Here is a 22996-nt window from a genome sequence, read left to right as displayed (position 1 = left end):
CTGGTCCCCGCTTTTTGGCCTGCTGTGCTCTTCTGGTTCCTTACCTACGTGGATATCTTGGAACTTGCCCGCCGCCACAATCATGGGGGGAGGGAGGGAGAGGGACTGCTGGTGTTGGCGTCCTGCGCGGCCGGGCCAGTTCATTTATAATAAAAAATTTTAAAAAAACCACCCCACACACAATTGCTGCACCCATCAGAGCCGGGTCTCTCTGACGGCAGCGCCAGAAGTCAGCTGGCCTAAGCTTCCGGCGCGAGAGGGAGGCCCGGTGCGTGCAGCAAGAGATGGTCTCCCAAACTCAAATTACAACTTTCGCAAGGGCCACGGAGACATGTGACCTCATCCGTCACACAGGAGCGAGCTGGGAACTCAGAAAAGCAAGTATTCACGCTGCTACCGCCGCTGTAATGTATGTATGTGTGCACAATGTTAATAATTTATTCTTATTACACAACATGTCTTTTATTATAATAAATTAATAACTCACAATGGCGCACGTCGCCAACGAGCGCATGGACCGTACACACACACAGTGTGCGTCACACGCACAGGTGCACCCGCACCTACTATAGAACAAGCATTATCCCTGGCAAGGGATGCTGTACGATCAGTATATTTATTACACATTGGAGTGGTCCTAGCGGAGAATCATATTATAGGGATACAATTAACCCTTGAAGCACCGGCTACCTATATCTATGGAAACATGGTAGCCTAGGAAAATAATCCAACTATTTTGTAGATGTGCAACCTTTTTCTTTTGCTCCATTCAGTGTTGCTATGTTAGAGGTTAGCACCCTCAACTAATTTTGATTTACTTTGAGCCCAAGTATCCCCCTTTTTGTGATATTCCACTCCTATACAGCTTCTGTATTTCTAAGCGATCTGCCTGGGCACACAGATGCCAGAGGGTAGACTTTTCACCGAACAAAAATAATGTAGGCTTATATTTTAGATAAACATTAACTGAAAAATGACAACTAGCTGTGATATTCAAGACAGACAAGGATATGGTTATGTCCACAGAAACATCAAGGCCCTAAAGGAGAAAAAAAAAAAAAAAGCCAGTTTTACACTCACTTTAAATTACCTCAGGAATTACTGGATGAAGATCCATGGAAAGAATATCATGTCTAGGTTTCCATGATTACGCTAAATATGGTTAGATTCCATGAGAATTACAAATGGTGCAGAATACATGCATATCACAAATATTATAGATCATTCGGAAGTTTTCAATTTGACACTTCTTAGCCATGAAGGCATTTCACAACTCTAAAATGTTTTGCAATACAGTATAATGCCAACACAGAAGTGGTAGAGGTATGAGTTAGAAACCAGTGTCTGCATTCACAATCTTTCTTGTCTGACAGACTTGCGTTAGTTCTTGTAGAGCAGATGTTTGCAATTAATTTGCATTTAAGTTGCTTTATACTTTGCTGCCAGACTAACTTGCACTGTTACAGACAGCAAAGAGATGAATAACCTGAAGATATTGAAAACTGGCAATGAACTTACTCAGAAAAGCAATAGTTTGCTAGGCTCCCCACAGATGGACATATTGATAGTGTGAAGTATTTCTGGGCGTGCATAGCAGGCACACTCGACACTTCTAATCTTCCAGCTCACAGGTTATTTCTGCTACCAGGCATAAAAAGATCCAATCGAAACCAAAGAACGCAGCTTTCAAGAACACTAAATATGTGAATTAGTTTGTGCAATGTACCACTAGTATGGAGAAGAATAATAGTTTGTGATAATTTGTTGTGAACATTCCCAGAAGTTTGAACTGAAAACTGTAACAATAGATAATGCTACCTTCGTAAAATAAGAATACATTGTAGTTGCTAAATTACGCTGACTGAAGGATTGATTTTTAAAAAAATGAGAAAGAAGCCATTTAGTGAACCCTGAGAAGTAGAATTTTACTGATGGATCAAGGGAGAACAAATCGATCGTTAACATAGGTAATTAGTTTTCAATAAAAAAGGTCATCAAATGCTACATATGAAAACAAGTTGTTTTTTTTATTTTAAACTGCTTGGATTGTCTCTTTAATAGGCATGATTTTCTTTATATGAAAAATATAAAAAGCAATTAATTTAAATCTACCGTGTGTGTAACCATGTGCGTGTGTTCACTTTTTGCTACATTTTGCAGCCAAGAGCAGCAGCTGTGTGCCTATCATGAAATTATGCCAAAAGTGTCCAAAATAAATAAATACAAAAGGATGCACATGTGCTTTGTTAAAACAAACTACAAATACAAAAGATTTTGTGTGTGGACACAAACCTGCATATTAAAATACCAAATGATTATACATTAAAAAAAAGTGATAATGTCCACTTAAGGATTCACACACTTAAAACTGTTTAAAAAGATAAAATGTGTGAGGGGGAGGTGGCTAACAAGTTATAAGAAGAGAAGCCAGAACAGCAGAAAGTGAAGGCGTTCTAGGAAAACTAGATGCACCACCTGGACAGAAAATCAAAGATAGACTTGACTGACAGCTGTGTGCATACAGCAAACACTCACAGTACAGAACTTCTATTTATAATGCTAGCCGACGAGAAAGAAGTGTACCAGTTATAGAAGTTGTGTGTCACTTCTTGTCTGATTGAAGAGAAAATGCTGTATTCAACTCAGGATAAGTAACTAGTGAGCAGAAATGTCTTCTATCACACTGACAACACTCAGTCCTCAACACTTTAAAAACAGTATACAATTCCAGATGTCAAACACTAAACACAGATGTTTGCACATAGAACAGTCTTTGGAAATCAGAACAAGATAATATCTTATACTATATTAGTGAAAGCACTGTATGTTTGCCTGCCTGCATGCATGCATGCCTGCCTGGATGTCCGGTGTCCCTAGGGGAAATCTCATTGGTCCCTTGGCCCGCCCGCCCCCGCACACCTCTCATTGGCCTGAGGCGGAGTGACGGGCCAAAGGACACACAGGGACACACACACACAGGGACACACACACACACAGGGACACACACACACACAGGGACACACACACACACAGGGACACACACACAGGGACACACACACAGGGACACAAACACACACAGGGGGACACACACACACACACACACAGGGACACACACACACACACAGGGACACAGGGACACACACACACACAGTGACAGACACACGTGTGTAGGGGGGGTGTTACCTACATTAGCGGAGCTCACAGTGTTAGCAGCACCTGCGCGCACCTCCTCCTCTCCCCCGCGCTTTCACCCCGCCCCCCCCTCTCCCGGCGCCGCTACAGTCAGCGGGACACACACACTATTATTACCCCTTCAGCGCCCCCCCCCCCACCCAGTGTCAGCGGCCGTGCGAGACCCCCCTCTATATCTCCCACCTCTCCCCCCCCCCACACATATACATGCCCCCCCCTCCCCGGCGCTACAACTCACCCCTCCCCGGCGGGGGAACAGCCAGTGGCCAGGCAGGCTGCCTCGCGGCGCCGAGTACCCAAGATGGCGGCGCCCGGGACACAGCGGGGGAGCGGCCACAACACGCTGCCTCCCGCCTCAGATCCACGTGGGACCTGCCGGATGGGTGAGTGAGCGGCCTTCACCCCCCTTCACCTCTCCTCCACCCCCCCTTCACCTCCCCTCCACCCCCCCTCCCCTCCAGTGTCAGTGTCTCCCCGATACCCCCCCCCCCCCGGCGCCGCTACAGTCAGCGGGGGAGCGAGTGAGCGCCCGGGACACAGCGGGGGAGCGGCCACAACACGCTGCCTCCCGCCTCAGATCCACGTGGGACCTGCCGGACGGGTGAGTGAGCGGCCTTCACCTCCCCTCACCCACCCCTCACCTCCGATCACCTCCCCTCACCTCACTCCACTTCTCCCTTCCACCCCCCTTCACCTCCCCATTTATCTCCCCCCCCTCCACACCTCCCCCCCCCCCATCACCCCCCTTCACCTCCCCATTTATCTCCCCCCCCTCCACACCTCCCCCCCCCCCCCCATCACCCCACTTCCCCCCCCCTCCGCTCCCCTTTCCACCCCCCCCTCCGCTCCTCTTCCCCCCCCTCCACCTCTTTTTCCCCTTTCCCCTCCCACCCCCTCCCACACTTCCACCCCCTCCTCTAACCCTTCCCCCCCCCCTCCTCTAACCCTTCCCCCCCCCTCCTCTAACCCTTCCCCCCCCCTCCTCTAACCCTTCCCCCCCCCTCCTCTAACCCTTCCCCCCCCCTCCTCTAACCCTTCCCCCCCCCTCCTCTAACCCTTCCCCCCCCCTCCTCTAACCCTTCCCCCCCCTCCTCTAACCCTTCCCCCCCCCTCCTCTAACCCTTCCCCCCCCCTCCTCTAACCCTTCCCCCCCCCTCCTCTAACCCTTCCCCCCCCCTCCTCTAACCCTTCCCCCCCCCTCCTCTAACCCTTCCCCCCCCCTCCTCTAACCCTTCCCCCCCCCCTCCTCTAACCCTTCCCCCCCCTCCTCTAACCCTTCCCCCCCCTCCTCTAACCCTTCCCCCCCCTCCTCTAACCCTTCCCCCTCCTCCTCTAACCCTTCCCCCTCCTCCTCTAACCCTTCCCCCTCCTCCACCCCTTGCCCCCCTCCTCCACCCCTTGCCCCCCTCCTCCACCCCTTGCCCCCCTCCTCCACCCCTTGCCCCCCTCCTCCACCCCTTGCCCCCCTCCTCCACCCCTTGCCCCCCTCCTCCACCCCTTGCCCCCCTCCTCCACCCCTTGCCCCCCTCCTCCACCCCTTGCCCCCCTCCTCCACCCCTTGCCCCCCTCCTCCACCCCTTGCCCCCCTCCTCCACCCCTTGCCCCCCTCCTCCACCCCTTGCCCCCCTCCTCCACCCCTTGCCCCCCTCCTCCACCCCTTGCCCCCCTCCTCCACCCCTTGCCCCCCTCCTCCACCCCTTGCCCCCCTCCTCCACCCCTTGCCCCCCTCCTCCACCCCTTGCCCCCCTCCTCCACCCCTTGCCCCCCTCCTCCACCCCTTGCCCCCCTCCTCCACCCCTTGCCCCCCTCCTCCACCCCTTGCCCCCCTCCTCCACCCCCTCCTCCCCTTCCCGCCGCCCTTCGCCTTCATGCCCGCCTTACCGCCTCCCAACCCCCGCCTCTGCCTTTCACCCGCCCTTACTCCGGCCGCCTCTGCCTTTCACCCACCGCCTCACAGCCGCTGCACGCACTCAACAGACACCCGCCACACTCGACACATACCTGCCGCCACACACACCTGCTGCCTCCCGCCCCTACGCACCGACATCACTGACCCACCGCCTCACACCCTAGCAGGACCCCCACTCACAGACAGCACTCACAACCCACGCGCCAGCCGCCGCCTCACACCCTTGCAGGACCCCCACTCAGACAGCACTCACAACCCACGCGCCACCCGCCGCCTCACACCCTAGCAGGACCCCCACTCACAGACAGCACTCACAACCCACGCACCACCCGCCGCCTCACACCCTAGCAGGACCCCCACTCACAACCCACGCGCCACCCGCCGCCTCACACCCTAGCAGGACACACGACTCACATTTTTACATCACTTATGGCACCAAAATATACATTGTACTGTGATGTGGTTACAATAAACCATTTTTATACAACATCGTATTACATTTTCTTCCATCTTTCTTTTCAATATTATTATCCAACCTTTACAACAAACAGTCACCTTTTGTTCCACGATTTATAAATAATACTACCTATTACGCATTTACATCCCGGGCAACGCCGGGTCTCTCAGCTAGTTTATTTATATAATGTTTTACTAGAAAGTAATACACTGAGATACCTCTCGTTTTCAAGTATGTCCTGGGCATAAAGTTACAATGACAAATACAGTACATAGATGTGCTCTGCTCAATAATGTCTTCTATCTACCCCTTTTTTATCAAAAGCCCTCTCCCGTCTTAAAACTCTCTCCCTGACTGCCCCACACCTTGAATGCCCTTCCCCTCAATATCCAACTAGCACCCTCTCTATCCACCTTTAAGACCCACCTTAACGCACACCTGTTATGGAGCTACTTGTATGCTTCTTTAACTGATACTATACACCTCATACATAAACCTTGGCCCCTTGCAGACTCACTTACCAGAACACCCTCCTACTGTCTCCGTACGTTCTTCCTACAAATTAGATGGTAAGCTCTTTGGAGCAGGGACTCCTTTTCCTAAATGTTTCTTTTAATGTCTGAATAACTTCCTCACATTATGTGTTATTTAAACGATTGTCACGGGTATTACTGTTGTGAAGCGCTACATACATTAATGTCGCTATATAAAAGACACAAAGTGAACAGGGTTGTACATTATATGCAAGACATTGCATGCACAGTTAAAGATAATATATATTGGTTTATGTAACAGTTACAGACCAGATTAAAATGTGAGACAGCTTTAGTTTTGAAAGAATTTAGACTGGTGGCGGGTGTGAGAGTCTCCGGTAGGTTGTTCCAGTTTTGGGGTGCACGGTAAGAGGAGCGGCTGGATACTTTGCTGAACCTTGGGACCATGAACAGTCTTTTGGAGTCATAGTTGCATAGTTACATAGTAGATGAGGTTGAAAAAAGACGTACGTCCATCAAGTTCAACCTATGCTAAATTTAGACAACAGATACTTTATTCTATATCTATACTTACTTATTGATCCAGAGGAAGGCAAACAAAAAACCGCATTAAGGGGAAAAATTAATTCCTTCCTGACTCCAAGAATTGGCAGTCGTATTAATCCCTGGATCAACATCCTTCCCACGTATACTTATTTGGTATATCCCTGTATACCTTTCCCATCTAAAAAGATGTCCAACCTTTTTTTGAACAAATCTATTGTATCTGCCATCACAGTCTCCATGGGTAATGAATTCCACATTTTAACTGCCCTTACTGTAAAGAACCCTTTCCTTTGTTGCTGGTGAAATTTCCTTTCCTCCAACCTTAAGGGATGGCCCGAGTCCTTTGTACTGCCCGTGGGATGAATAGTTCTTTTGAAAGCTCCTTGTATTGTCCCTGAATATATTTGTATATAGTTATCATATCCCCTCTTAGACGCCTCTTTTCTAATGTAAATAAATCTAATCTAGCTAGCCTCTCCTCATAAGTTAGAATGTCCATCCCCTTTATTAATTTGGTGACTCTTCTCTGCACTCTCTCTAGTTCCACAATGTCTTTTCTTAGGATTGGTGCCCAAAATTGTACTCCATATTCAAGGTGTGGTCTTACTAATGCTTTGTAAAGGGGCATAATTATGTTTACTTCCCTTCCATCCATTGCCCATTTGATGCAAGATAAGATCTTGTTTGCCTTTGCAGCTACTGCATGACATTGGGCACTATTGCTAAGCCTGCTGTCTACAAGCTCTCCTAAATCCTTCTCCATCAAGGATTCCCCCAATATATCTCCATTTCATTTGTAAATCGCCTTTTTATTCTTGCATCCCAAATGCATAACCTTACATTTATCTGTATTAAACCTCATTTGCCATTTACCTGCCCACATTTCCAGTCTCTCCAAGTCCTTCTGAAGAGAAATTACATCCTGCTCTGAGTCAGATCTCAGATGATAAGTGCTGCATGTAGTAGGGGGTGAGGAGCTTGTTCAGATAGACAGGTAGTTGGCACCCAGAAAGTATTTGAAGGCAAGACAGGAAAGATGAACTTTGCGCTTAGACTCAAGTGATGACCAATCTAGTTCTTTGAGCATTACCTCACCAGCTGTCTCTGTAAGTTGCAAGTCTCCCATCAAACATCTTCGATTGTAAGCTCTTCGGGGCAGGAATTTCCTTTCCTATTGTCTGATTTTGCTGCACTTACTGTATTATTACAATTCCCTGTACTGTATTCTTTGTGACGCGCCGAGTACACTTCTGGCTCTATATAAATAAAGACATACAATAGAATTTCGCAGTGATGTGTGTTATTGCACTGGAGAACAAAGCGGCATATTAAGTTGTAGAGGATATCAAGTTTGTCAAGGTGGGTTTGGGGTACCGAGCCATATACTATGTCCCCATAGTCTATAATTGCATCGGCATCTGCTATTCGCTGTGCTTTCTGACCAGCAGAATTATGGAGTATTTGTGCCAATATAGTACACCTAGTTTGGCATAGGTTTTGAATGTCAGAGTATCAATGTGCAACCCAAATGTTAAAGGGGTGTCAAACCATATGCGCAAATATTTGAAACTAGTAACCGGAGCTAGGATAGTAGTAGAGTTGGTTCTGATATGGAGATCATATTGTGTCATGTGAGTTGCTCCTTCTGCTCTTAACGGGTACGAAGGATAACATTATTATAACTAATAGGTTGCCAGGTTAAAAAACTGCAGACCAAGCAATATCGTGTTTTTTTGTTTTTTTAATAAATCAGTTCTGTATTATAAGAAAATACTTGTAGAGGGTTTTTTTTTTTTTTTTTTTTTAATTGTGAATGACATTTTTTATGTATTATAATGCAATAAGCCTTTTGTTTCTATAGCAACCATTTACAAAGTCACATATACTGAGTCAATACTTCTCTGCAGTCATTTAGTGAACCCCCCGCCAGCCAAATTTTTGACGATCGCTCGGCAACTTTATTTATAAAAATGTTTTACCAGTTACCTCTCGTTTTCAAGTATGTTCTGGGCACAGAGTTATGAAGACAAATACATAGTTACATTAAGTGAACAGGATCATACATTATATACAAGACATTGCATGCACAGTTAAAGATAATATATACTTATTGTGTGGATTGTATTGATGCACATATGAAAGGGGGGCAGGGGAAATGTATACAAAAAACGAAACAGCAGCTTGGACTGCTGCTTTAAAGAGGTAGTACCCAAGGCATGTAAAAAAACTTAAATATATATTATACATATACACATCTATACATACTGCTCTATATGAATGCGCACACAGCTGTCTTACACATACATATGCATAACGTATTTTATCCCTATATACCAATAGGGTAATAGGGTGTGTATCTACACACATTAATAGTAATGCAACACCCCCTTACATTTGTACACCAACCCACACCATTGGATACACTACCACACACTAGGCACTTTATAAATACACACACCACTAACATTCAGGGACCATTTAACACCTTGAGTTATAAAAATCCCATACTGCACAGGGGGAGGGATACGCTTTAGTCTGATACATTCCCGGATGCACCGTTTTTAAGTAAAACCCTTTCTTGCTTTATCCATTGTAACACCGCCGGAAGAGGAGATCAGCGTATCTAGAAAGCTCGCACAAATAAGCGCATTTCGTTAGCCACAGAATGGTATGGTCTATTTGTTTTTGATTATTAAGCTCATCTAACACAGTACAGATACCCATACATATTGCCTTTGATTACCTTTATTTAAAACTGCTGATCGATTCTCCTGTGATAGATGAGCAATGAGTCCCAGGGTTCCCTAAATGGCTGACTTCAGTTTCAATCAATCCTTCAGTCAGTGTAATTCAGCAGCTACAATGTATTCTTACCAAGATAACATTTATTGTTAGTTTGCAGCTCAAACTGCTAGAAATATTGGCAACAAAATGCCACAATACCTTGCACTGCTGGGGAAGCTTGCTGAAACCAAGTCCTGCATGCAGCAGGTCAGGGGAAAGGTGACGCTAACTTACAAGGGTCAGAGGGGAAAGCAGGCCAAACAAGTCTTATTTATTGTGCTGCCGAATAAATGAGGCTGAACAAGCAATTTAAAAATAAAATGTATACACACACACAGAAATAAGGTAAACACCTACACACTCCACCTGCCCACCCACAGATTTCCTACCTGCCAATTCTCATCTGCCCCATTCAAGCGTTTCAATGTAGCATTGATGACAAAAAGCTGGGTGTGCGCTGTTTCAGGAGGGGATTGGTAATGGATCGAAGCCTTCCAATGGTATACAATTGTGTTATTTTGTATCGCTTCTACGGCACAATTGTGCATTTTGACACATGTTGAGGGTACAGTTTAGCCCCAGCTCCTCCTGCTCTGTACCAATACCTCACTTTTACCTTCTCTCCAAATCCAATGGTCTGTCTTTTAGGCCAAAATACCAATTCTGCTTCAGCCCTTGCCCTTTTCTCACTTCCCCTAGTGACCAAACACCTACCCCTGTAACACCACAGCTGCCCAGCACCTACACTACTCATCTCTCTTGCCCCAGCACCTGAATTGTACCTGCACCCTCCCCTCCTGTCCCTAGTTTCTCTCTCTCTCTCTCCCCTTCTGCCTTGACACCATTAATCTCTCTCCCCCCTCATCCAGTCCATGAGAGAGAGATAATACGCCACCCCAACGTGACACCACAGGGAGGAGAACATCATTAGGATGGTTTCTCTGACTTCACTCACACCCGCGCCACGCCGCCCTCACCTGACAGTCCCCCCATGGCTGCTGTCCAGGGCTGTCCGAAGGCCACATTCCAGGCCAGGAAGGCCGAGAGGCCGAACAGGGTACCCACCGCCGAGTACCCGATCCGGATCCAGAGCTGCTTGGTAACCGCCATGAGTACGGACGGGAAAGCGGGCGGAAGAGAAAGTGAAGCGGTACCCGGCTCCCCGGAGGTGGCGGTGCTGCAGCGGTACCCGGCTCCCCGGAGGTGGCGGTGCTGCAGCGGTACCCGGCTCCCGGGAGGTGGCGGTGCTGCAGCGGTACCCGGCTCCCAGGTGGTGGTGGCGGTGCTGCAGCGGTACCCGGCTCCCGGGAGGTGGCGGTGCAGCAGCGGTACCGGGCTCCCGGGTGGTGGTGGTGGTGGTGATGCTCCCCACAAACAGCGCAATATAAAACCCCAGTAAAACACCCCCGCACCGAGACCGGGGATTAGCAGAAAGGGGCCCGAGCAACAGCCGAGATGGACCAATGGGAAGGCGCACAAGGGGCGTGGCCAACGCCCGCGCTGCCAATGGGAAAAACCCCACAAACGCGAAATTACCAATGGGAAGAGATCTACAACCCCGTGTTGCCAAGCAGAATAAAGAAGGCACCAATACAAACTCTGCCAGTTATGATTCCCCCGGCCGCCGCAAGACCTTGGGGTAAAGAGCAGCAGTAGTATGGCGCGTGACTTTCGCTGGCCCTCAAAACCGACGGCTGGGTGAAGGGTCGGTTTGCGTTTCACCCCTCGCTCTGAGTTGCAGTCCCCGCCTCCTCTTCTGTCGGTTGTTAGCCCCCATGTGGCACCAGGAGGAGGCTTGGAACGCAAATCCGGGCTGCTCCAATGGAGAGGGAGATGTTCAGTGCACCCGGTTGCTAAGGATACAAGTCTCCTACATGGGCTCCTTTTGTGGAGAAATGGTGATCCAGAAATCCTAATAGGAAATAACAATATTACACTCATCTGGAAAAGGAAACATATATACGTTTACATCACACACTCATTCTGTTGCACTCAATTATTATTATTGGCTTTTTTTTCCCTTTATAGTGCAGCTACATATTCTATATACGATGGAGATGAGACAGATAATATAATAATAATGTTGCCCCTGCTACAATTGACACAGTGGACCACCCTCTTCTCCTCCACATTCTCCATACTCTTGGTATTCGGAACAAAGCTCTATCCTGGATCTCATCTTACCTCTCCCATCGTACTTTTAGTGTCTCTTCTGCTAACACCTCCTCCTCCTCCTCTATTGATCTCTCTGTGGGGGTACCCCAGGGCTCTGTCCTGGGACCTCTTCTCTTTTCTCTGTACACACTCTCTCTAGGTGACCTAATAACATCTTTTGGGTTTAATTATCACCTCTATGCCGACGACACACAAATATACTTTTCAACACCTGACCTTACACCTGCTGTACAAACCAAAGTTTCTGAATGTCTCTCTGCTATATCATCCTGGATGGCCCTCCGACGCCTTAAACTCAACATGGCTAAAACAGAGCTCCTCATACTTCCTCCCAACCTGGCCCTACTACCTCCTTCCACATTACTGTTGGAACTACAATCATTCACCCAGTAGCCCAAGCACGCTGCCTAGGGGTCACACTCGACTCCTCTCTCACATTCGCCCCTCACATTCAAAACATTTCTAAAACTTGTCGCTTTTTCCTCCGCAATATAACTAAGATACGCCTTTTCCTCTGTTGTTCGACTGCTAAAACTCTGACTCAGGCCCTCATTCTCTCCCGTCTTGATTACTGTAACCTCCTGCTGTCTGGCCTTCCTGCCTCTCACCTGTCTCCCCTACAATCTATCCTAAATCTTGCTGCCAGAATCACTCTACTCTTTCCTAGATCTGTCTCAGCATCTACCCTCATGAAATCCCTCTCCTGGCTTCCGATCAAATCCCGCATCTCACACTCCATTCTTCTCCTCACTTTTAAAGCTTTACATTCTTCTGCCCCTCCTTACATCTCATCCCTAATTTCCCGGTATGCACCATCCAGACTCTTGCGTTCTTCTCAAGGATGTCTTCTTTCTACCCCCTTTGTATCTAAAGCCCTCTCCCGCCTTAAACCTTTTTCACTGACTGCCCCACACCTCTGGAATGCCCTTCCCCTCAGTACCCGACTAGCACCCTCTCTATCCACCTTTAATACCCACCTTAAGACACACTTGCTTAAAGAAGCATGCGAATAGCACTGTGGATATTCTGAACACGATACATAATGCTTGGCCCCCTGCAGACGCACTTACCAGAACTCCCTCCTACTGTCTCTGTACGTTCTCCCTACCTACCAATTAGACTGTAAGCTCCTCGGGGCAGGGACTCCTCTTCCGAAATGTTACTTTTATGTCTAAAGCACTTATTCCCATGATCTGTTATTTATATTATCTGTTATTTATTTGATTACCACATGTATTACTACTGTGAAGCGCTATGTACACTAATGGCGCTATATAAATAAAGACATACAATACAATACAATACAATACAAAAATATGTATGCTGTGGACAATACATAGTTAATCTGCTCCACTTATCACATGATGCAATAAGGAATAAGATCAATATCTGTAAGGAATTGATCTGCCTGGCAACACATGACAGGAGATCTGTGATTGGATAAGAAAAACGGATAGAATCTGGAGACCAATTGAGGCTGCGGTCCCAGTAACTGCGCTGTGCGTATAAGTACCGCCCCTCAATGGGGCTGGGCCCAGTACTCACCTTCCCGCTGAAGGTGCAGCTGCGCCATACTGCAAGGTTTTTTTAAGCTCAATGAAATTGAGTTTAGACCTTGCGACGGAGGCGTGGCCACGCCCCCGCCGGCAGTTCACCCAAAGAGGGCGAACCAGCCGCGTGAGGTCATGTCCACGCTCCGCAAATCCCCGATCACGCCCCCTCCCATCGCAAGCTCCCTCTCTCCTGAAGACCGCAGATCGCGGTTAGTGCTGTGCACGCGCTGCCCCCCCCCCCCCCCCTGCCGGGCACGCGTGTCACAGTGATCACTGGGACCGCAGCCTGAGACCAGACACAGATAGGGAGTGACTGTCTGAGAGGCACACAGAGTGACAGCTATGTGATGGTGAGAGGAGCTTAAGCAAGACAGCCTAAGGCTGCGGTCCCAGTAACAGCCTGTGCGCACGACGTGGCGTGCACTGTGCGTGTAAGCACCGCCCCTCAATGGGGCTGGGCCCAGTACGCACCGTCACGCTGAAGGTGCAGCCGCGCCGTGCTGCAAGGTTTTTTCCAACTCAATCAAATTGAGTTCAAACCTTGCGACGGAGGCGTGGCCACGCCCCCACCGGCGGTTCACCCAATGAGGGCAAACCAGCCGCGTGACGTAATGGCCATGCCTCCGCAAATCCCCGACCATGCGCCTCCCGTCGCAAGCTCCCTCTTTCCCCCCAGACCGCAGATCGCGTTTAGCGCTGTGCACGCGCCGCCCCCCCCCCCGCCAAGCACGCGTGTCACAGTTATGACTGGGACCGCAGCCTAAGGGCTGTAATATAGTGCGCATGCATGCGCTGCCGTGCACGCGCGCGTCAATAATAATAGGCTGTGTTAGCCAGACGTTTGTATACTTGGGACGCGGGCGCACGGCCATGAGCGGTGGTGCAGCAGACCAGAGAAAATACAAGAAATTTTCGCGCTGCTGCCACACAGCGAGCCCATCACAGCGCGGCCTAACACTGTGACATCAGAGCACACCCCCTAACCGCACACTTCACCACTTGCACTCTAGCAACTAAACGCGGAAGCCACGTGCACGCGCAACGCCGGGCACACGCACAGCAGTGAGAACTATATAACAAGCCTTAGGCTGGTTTTAGAGTAAGTGTGTGCGCACGGCGTTGCGCGTGCACGTGACGCACGCGTTTTGTGCATATAGCACAATGTGACGTGCGCGGCTAGGGGGCGTTGCAATGACGTCTGAAGGGTAGGCCGCACTGTGATTGACTCACAGTGTCACGTGGCACAGCAACAGCGCAAAAATACAAATTTCTTGTATTTCCTCAGATCACAGTAGCGTGCGCGCTCTCACTGTATTACAGGCCTGACACAGATGGTGTAGAAGGAGGCTTATAGGAAACTTTTTGACAAGCAGAGAGAGGCAGCAGGAGAGAGACAGAGACAGAGAGAGAGAGATTTTCCCTACACACAAAGAGAAGTGTGTTATGAGGAAAAGAGTCCACAGTAAGGCCGTGTGTATCCGGCGACGGCGATGTCGTCCAAAAACTAATACATTGCCGCCGCGTGCGCTTATAGTAAGCGCGATGGCGGCAATGCGATGTCGCGTTGCAGACTTTGGAAGCCGGGAATAATTGATTTTTCAAGGGCTGTCGCCTCATTTGACAGCCCCTGAACAAATAAAATGCCCGGAAGCCCGCGCCGCCGCCGCAAAGCGAAATATAACTTTCGCTAGCGGCGACAGGTAACGTCACCCATCGCCGGTCGCAGGCACTATACGCGCGGCCTTAGGGAGATACAGAAACTTGCTGGGCTGTTAAAGAGTGACCGGATAACAGACAACCGGGAGATCTTTTCCTGCAACTTGAGTATTCTTTACAAATTACACACGCACTTCACAAATGTTTCATTCTTTACAGGCCTGCAACGGCAAAAGGTGAGGTACGAGCTCCAAAGCAGTGATGGTAATAATATTGGCCCTAGGCTACAACCCCAGAGTCAGCTGCTGCATGTGCGCCGTGCATGGGTGAAAGCCGCAATCTGCGGTCTGTGCTTGAGCTGCAGGGGCAAAGACAAGCCCGCGGGGGTAAGGGGACGTGGCAGGGGTGCAGCCATGATGTCATTGGCTGAACCGCCGCCATGGCGTGGCCAGTGCTCCGTCGCCACAAAAATGTGGTCGCGCATCACGCATTGTGCCAGGGCGCAGGCAGCTACTGGGTCGGCTCCATAGAGGGCCGTACCTTCTGTGCGCCACGCATGCCGTCACAGCCGTGGACATTGGGAACTCAGCCTAAGTGGCTTCTTCATTAGACACTAATAAAATGAACAATTGTACAGTGTCCTCATTTATTGTGTGTTGCATATGTATATATACACATAAACATATATATATATATATATATATATATATATTATATATATATATATATATATATATATATATATATATATATAATATATATATATATATATATATATATATAATATATATATATACACACACACACAGGGCTCGACAAATGTGCTCGCCACAGGCGAGTGAATTTTGCCCACTGTCGAGTGCTTACCTGCGGCGTGGTGCGGTGATCTCCGTCTTCTCCCCTGCAGGTCCAGAAAAAATGGCCACGCGGCATCAAATGACGCAGCGTTGCCATGGCAACAGGATGCGTCGTGCCGTCACACGCGTCTTGGATTGACTCTTTAAGGAGGTTTTAACCAGTACACAGGGTGCTGTATATTCAGCTCTTACTAAACAGCTAAGAATAGGGAATCTTCTTTGCTTCACCAGCTGGGCTGAGCTTGCACCGCAACTTGATGGCGTCACGTAATGGCTTCTCTCATGAGGAAGCCAAAACCCATTGAGTCTGAACTTTTGACTTTGCGGAGAGCAATGTATTTGGAGAAACGGAGGTGTCGTATCTGAGCAAAAAGGTGTGCATACCGGACGCAATATCAGAGGCTCGTGTTGGAAGAGGAATAGGGCCACCAGAGACGTTGCCAATTGCCGCCGATAACTGCCACTGCGACCCTGCTATGCACTTTCACTACATGCCCGTGTTCTTAAAAATGTGAGTGTGATTGTCACGTTACTACAGATGTAGCATCTCCTATCTAACAGCAGCTGCAGGACGTGCTGGTGAACTACGGACCAAGAGTCGAGCGTTCACGACACAGTCCTTGGCGTGGGGGAATGGCCAATCAGGATTAACACAGCGGGGTTTCCTGCTTCTGAATGGGACTCCCGCTGTGTGAATCCTACCGGGCTGCATCCGTCTGGAAGAGACGCATATTGAGAGTAGACAGAATCAGTCGCTCTGTGTGCGCACCTGTAACAGGCGATCGTGCGGCTTTCATTTTATTAATACCATATTGAAGCAGGGGGTCTCCGAAGCTGAACCGCATTAATTTCAGCCCGGGGGCACCCTGTTCTTGAGTTACAGGCCCCAGTATGGGGTGCCAGTATCTCCACCATGTTTCAATGTCACTGGAGAGGGGGGGTTAACCCCTTAATTACCATAGCGATTAATAACCGCTACGGTGATTAAGGGGTTACAGGCCAGTAGTTAATTTTTTTATTTTACTGTCGGCGCCCACTGAAGAGAAGGATGAGGATGGCCTTCATCCTGGCAGGGGTAAATACAACTATTATTTACTATATTCTGGCTGGGTAATGTTTTATATTTAATGGGCAAATGTGCTATTTTCCAAATCTGGATAATAGGGATTTTTACTGTATTGTATGTGTTGGAGGGGGTGGGGGGGATTGGGAGTAGAGGGGGTGGGTAGTAGGGTGCCCATTCATTGTTTTTAGGGTTATCTTTACCCCCATTGAGGGCATAGGTAACGAGAAGAAAAAAGAACACAAAAGCGCACCAAGATGAGAGATATAATATGTAATATCAAAGAAAATAATAATAGTAACTTACATATAAAATTTCTTTAATGATCCCCGGTTCAGACGTTAATCACAGGAGTAGGGCATCACACAGAGAATATAAGGGCAGTCTCAGTCCTTGGAGATCAGTCCCGCGTGCTGGGGCTGTCTCTGTTGTTGCTCCTATCCTCCATGTGTAGTAGCGTGGTGAGGAGTATAGCGCGCATGCGCTGGAACCGGAGCCCTCTATAGGTGTTCTTAGGATGCCTGTCCGTTTTTATTAACGTTTAAACGATCGGGAATGAGCAGGAACGTTGCACTTGAATGTGTACCGGTGGTAGAGAGTAAAACCGCCAGCCACAACAGTCGCGACGTGTTTCGTTTACCAAAGTAAACTTCTTGAGGCATATCTGGGGCAACCACACTGGCAATCAATGGGTGTATTAGCTAGTGTTGGTGTGTGCATTGTATTTGAATGTTTATTGGGGGTGGATGAAGGGGGTAGTTGCCCCGGAGCAGGTGGTTAGATCTACAGGGAAGGTTGTGGGAGGGTTAACTCCTTCATTACCTTAGCAGTTACTACGGGACATTTAAACATGGCGGAGATTCCGGCACCCCTGTAACTCAGGAAACGGGGTTTCCGTAGGGCTGTAATTATTGTGGTTACGCTCTGGAGACCCCATGCTTCAATACTGTGTTATTAAAATAAAATGAAAGCCGCGCAATTGCCTGTTTGAGGTGGGCAGAGAGAGTGACTGATTCTGTCCACTCTCAATGCGCGTCTCTTCCAGACTGATGCAGCCGGGTAGGATTCACACAACGGGAGTCCCATTCAGATGCAGGGATCCCCTCTGTGGTAATCCTGATGGGCCATTAGTCTGGTTGCGGGGATTCGCGAGCACACAGGACCAGGACCGTTCCTGTGGCGGATTCCGTGTGGACTGCGCGATCAACCATTGTGCTACATCCATATCTTTAAATATATTGTGCATTACATGCTACACTACCTGTTCTTATTCTGAGATTACCACAGAAGACAAGAAGGAGGAATCCTCTGATGCAGAGTTCATTCTGACTCCATTTTCAATTTGTACTGATTTGCGCTTCACCAACCATAGAAACCATATACCTTTGTAGACAGAACACACAGTCCCTGTGTAGCTTGAAGCTGCATTATCTATTTTATTTCCACCTAGGTTCCTTTTCACTGAGCACGTATCACTGGGAGCGCTTCTTTTGTTTGTTCTATACTTAAAATACTTTGGCCAAATAATTTAATTAAATTACCCTTGCTTATGAGAAGATAAATAGATAAGTATTTAACTATATAATTTGTCAAATTAGATGCAGCACTAGATCTTTTTGTCTTTTGTTCTGGCCATGAGGCCACAATGCTAGTAGCATTCCTTTTGACACAAATATATATATGATGTGGTGGCTTTGGGTTCTGAGCTTACATGGACTGTGTGTGTTTGTCAAGGAAGACTTTCCCTAAAAAGGCGGCTTCTCTGATGAATATCTCCAGCAATGGGCCCCTGGACCTGGTATGCATGAACTTCTTGTCTTTAGAGCCCGATCATAAGAACACCAGCAATATTCTAGTAGTCACTGGCTATTTCACCTGTTATGCCCAGGCTTTTCCCACTAAAGACCAACGAACGATTGCATAATCTGTCTCTCTGTGAGCCAGCTCTGGTAATCCTTATCTGTTCTATCATATCTACTATGAGTTCTGTTGTCCATGATGTGGAACCTACTAACAGTAAACAAAGCTTTTGGTGAGCCCGGAGTAGTATCGCTGTGGAAGTAATCCGCCTGCCAGCAGAAGCATCATGCATCAGAGCTCACCGATTTTTGCTACAACACCTGTCTTGCTGGCTAAAATGGATGATAGGCACATGCAGACCGTGAGGGTGCAACAGAAAGCAACTACAATTGATGTTCATTACTTACTACTGATAACCAGTCAGATGATGCAAGATATTGACCAAACTATTAATCAACACTTTGATACTCTGCAAAGAGGACTTGCTGAAATAATGGACACCTCCATTCAACAAGTGACCATGTCTGCAAAACAGTCCTACTATCTCCTGAATACCCCAGGGTGGTAATGCCTGCATAACATGGCCAAGAACAGCTACTGCCAACAGTCCAACTCACTCCGGAATACCCCAGGGTGGCAATGCTGCAGAAAGGAAACATCAATAGACAGCCTCAGGACAAAGTCTTAGAGACAAGTCCTTGCAGCATGAATATCTAGGGCTTACCTGATGTAACGTTCAGCCAGCCACTGCATAAAGGCCAGGCAGAAGAACTCCCTTGCTGGGCACATCTGATCAGTAAATTTACCTTACCAGTAGCGGGCTCAGACTATGTCTTCCATCTTGAGCCCCCACATATCGCCGCACAGCCAGCTCAGCCCTGGTCCAGTCATGACAAAGTCACAAACCGTCAAATGAGCACTTCAAAATCCTACAACAGAAAGTGTTCTCTCTTTCTTCTCAACCATAAACTTTTACTTTTCAAAATGCCCCAGAGCTGCTCCCCGACAGAGTACGCGCTGTACCGCCATTTACTGCCGGCACCTGGGAAATGGTGGCACAGGAACAGCTGATTCCCATATACAGAAAGAGGCAGCTCTTCATGGTGGATCTGCTCACTATGTATGCTCCTCTTTCCTTCGGGAATAATCTCCTATATTATAGACACTCATTTATTCATCACTGCTAGAGTTAAAGTTTGACCCTGCTTGAGTACAACGCATTTGTCTCTGTGTGGATATAACACGTTTTCTCTTCGCACGATCCTAGACCCAGTTGTGTTTGTTGTTATCCTATTCTATGCTGTCTTATGATGTTACTGTATATTGATCCTTTTATAATATGTTTTCTTAATGCCTCTGCTGGGCTGCTCACCTATTGTTGAAACATATGATTCTGGAAGAAGTTCATTTTTTCTGCTTATTGTTCTACTAAACTTGCTATTAAGCCTTACTACAGCTCACCGCTCTGGAAACTATTTAACTGTAAAGAATTTTTGACGTTATAAATACTGAGGATTTAATGCTAGCTTTTATTATCCAGACAGATCAGCTAACTCAGTATATGGGGCCATTAAACATCTGGTAGCTTGTGAATCGTCTCAAAAAATCTCTACAACCTCAGTTTACAGTTACCACATTCTGCCTCCAGTCTTCATAACGATGGGATACAGTCTCCGTGGCTCGGGCTTGCTGGTGTTTTAGTAGAAATCCTTTACACAATATTGTCATCCTAGCAGCAGCCAAAATTCAAGTTAATCTCTTTTCTAGTTCATTTAGAACAGGCCTGCACAAAATACGGCCCGCGACGGACCACCTTCAACCCCCCTCCCCCCTTCATCCCCCTTCCCTGGTAAGGACAGAAGGAGCGCGCTCCAGCATTAATTAGGAGCACGCTCCAGCAGTGTCTGTGTGACCGCGCTCTCTCCCCTCCCCCCGCCCCCCCTCAGCCTGCTCCAGCAGGGTGACGTGCTCTAGCAGTGTAGCGCGACTCAGAACTTCCGGGTCTGCTGCTAGAGCGTGCATCCCTTGCGCTTCCCTCACGCTTCCCTGCCACCATCTCTGTTGCCGCTGCCGCCGCCGCCACCATCGTCAGGTAAGCATGGGGGGGGAAGGATAGGTAGTTCATTCATGCGGGGGGCTGCTAGCATGGGGGGGGGATAGGTAGTTCATTCATGCCCCCGCTGCTGACATGGGGGGGGCTGCTGACATGGGAGTGGGGGCTGCTGAGATGGAATGGGCTGGGGGGGCTGCTGACATGGAGGGGCTGCTGTCATGGGAGGGGGCTGCTGACATGGGAGGGGGGCTGCTGACATGGGAGGGGGCTGCTGACATGGGAGGGGGGCTGCTGACATGGGAGGGGGGGCTGCTGACATGGGAGGGGGGGCTGCTGACATGGAATGGGCTGGGGGGCTGCTGACATGGGAGGGAGCTGCTGACATGGGAGGGGGGCTGCTGAAATGGAATGGGCTGGGGGGCTGCTGACATGGAATGGTCTGGGGGGCTGCTGATATGGGTTGTGGGGGGCTGCTGATATGGGCTGTGGGGGGCTGCTAAATGGGCTGTGGGGGGCTGCTGAAATGGGCTGTGGGGGCTGCTGAAATGGACTGTGGGGGGCTGCTGAAATGGGGTGGGGAGGCTGCTGAAATGGGGTGGGGCTGCTGAAATGGGGTGGGGGGCTGCTGAAATGGGCTGTGGGGGCTGCTGATATGGGCTGTGGGGGGCTGCTGAAATGGGCTGTGGGGCCCGACTCTGTTTTCCTTGTGAGGGGGGGAGAGTGGTGTGAGTTGCAGGGGGGGAGAGTTGTGTGAGGTGCAGGGGGGGAGAGTTGTGTGAGGTGCAGGGGGGAGAGTGATGTGAGGTTGGGGGGGGAGAGTGATGTGAGGTGCAGGGGGGGAGAGTGATGTGAGGTGCAGAGGGGGAGAGTGATGTGAGGTGCAGGGGGGGAGAGTGATGTGAGATGCAGGGGGGGAGAGGGATGTGAGGTGCAGGGGGGGAGAGGGATGTGAGGTGCAGGGGGGAGAGTGATGTGAGGTGCAGGGGGGGAGAGTGATGTGAGGTGCAGGGGGGGAGTGATGTGAGGTGCAGGGGGGAGAGTGATGTGAGGTGCAGGGGTGTGGGATGTGTGTGGTGTGCAGGTGGTATTGTGTGTTTGATGTGGAGGGGGAGTATTATGTGTATGGATGAGTGGGAAAGATGGGCGTATGAGAGATCGATGGGGAGTCTCGCAAAGGTTGATGATGGGTTTTGGGGGAGATATGAGGATGATGATGATGATGATGATGAAGGGTGCTGGGGGAGATATATATGAGAGGTGCTGGAGGAGAGATGATGATGATGATTTTACCCGTGCGGCCCAATTTTTTTTCCTTGGAGCAGTTTGGCCCTTCTCACTGTACAAGTTGTGCAGGCCGTGTTTTAGAACATTAATAAAACGTTGAAATAGCTAGATAAAAAAAGGGCTTTCAAGTTGATGTACGAACACGTATGTATGCTTTCTGATGTATGCACACGATAATATATACACCTGATATTCGCACATAATATGCATGTGTAACCCTGCTTCCCCCCTTCCCCCAGACTCTACGGTGGTATCTAGGGTACATGAGGGCGGATTAAATGCGGTGTGGTGCATACCTGTGGTAAACAGGAGGGCCTGAGCTTCCCACGATGGTATTGGGGAGCCAGGACCGGGCTTCTGGGGTGGTAGCCTCCATGTTCTCCTAGTGGTACAGCGCCTCCATCTTCTATACTCCCAGGATATGGGACAGGACCTGTATAGAAGAACCCCTTTGTTCCCAGGGTAATAGCTCCCAATTCACACACAGTCTTTGGGTAACAAAGGTAGTCTCTTTTATTGACAGATCGGCAACTCCAAATGATAGGGGCTTCCAGTAGCCGCAACACACAGATAATTCCTCCTCTCCTTCCCTCCAAGTCTCTCCTCCGACAGGATGGTCTGTGCTAGGGCTTCAATACCCCGTGGCCCACCCCCGAGGTTATCCTCGCGGTGGGGCTTAGATTCTCCCCATCACCCCAGGCGGTGGGGTGAGGGCATTGGTCCACTAATCTATAGCTCTATCAGCTCTACTCAGAAAAGCTGACTCTCTTCTCCTCTCTCTCTGCTCCTGCACTCTGCGCAGGGAAGACCACGGTCTCCTCCAACTCCTCGGACCGATCCGCAAGATTCTTGGACTCACGGCATAACTAATTGCCATGCAGGCTCTTGCATAACTCCGAGCATAACAGCACTCGGTATCACTAACTCTCCTCGGCGTAACACTCATGAACTCATCAACAACTCCCAGGAGTTGGCTGCTAAATATAGAGCTAGCCCCACCTCTTGTGACATCAGCAGAACCTCCCCTCTTGCTCACGCCTGCAGCAGAGTCCATGCCTGCATCTACCACTCAGGGCAGGGCTATGAAGGGGGGAAACCCAGGATTATTACTGGTGCCTGATCTTAAGAGGGCTTACCACAGTAGAAGGGAGATAGGTATAGCCTGTGCTGTTT

The 22996-nt window shown here is 48.9% G+C and overlaps 1 protein-coding gene across 1 annotated transcript in view; it reads right to left on the bottom strand.

Moving 5' to 3' along the window:
* SLC48A1 (solute carrier family 48 member 1) overlaps positions 1-11067 on the bottom strand; it is a 35643-nt gene extending 24576 nt beyond the window's left edge. Inside the window, exons 1-2 of the mRNA XM_075591694.1 lie at positions 10586-11067; positions 10360-10550 (exon numbers count right to left, since the gene is read on the bottom strand). Coding sequence (XP_075447809.1) covers positions 10360-10492 — 133 coding nt within the window. The 5' untranslated portion in view covers positions 10493-10550; positions 10586-11067. The remainder of the gene's footprint in view (positions 1-10359; positions 10551-10585) is intronic.
* Positions 11068-22996: the final 11929 nt, after the last annotated feature.

The sequence above is a fragment of the Ascaphus truei genome, chromosome 3, assembly GCF_040206685.1.
Source record: "Ascaphus truei isolate aAscTru1 chromosome 3, aAscTru1.hap1, whole genome shotgun sequence".
In the NCBI taxonomy this organism is placed as follows: domain Eukaryota; kingdom Metazoa; phylum Chordata; class Amphibia; order Anura; family Ascaphidae; genus Ascaphus; species Ascaphus truei.
The sequence above is the reverse complement of the archived record's forward strand: the minus strand, read 5'-3'. Positions and strand labels throughout refer to the sequence as shown.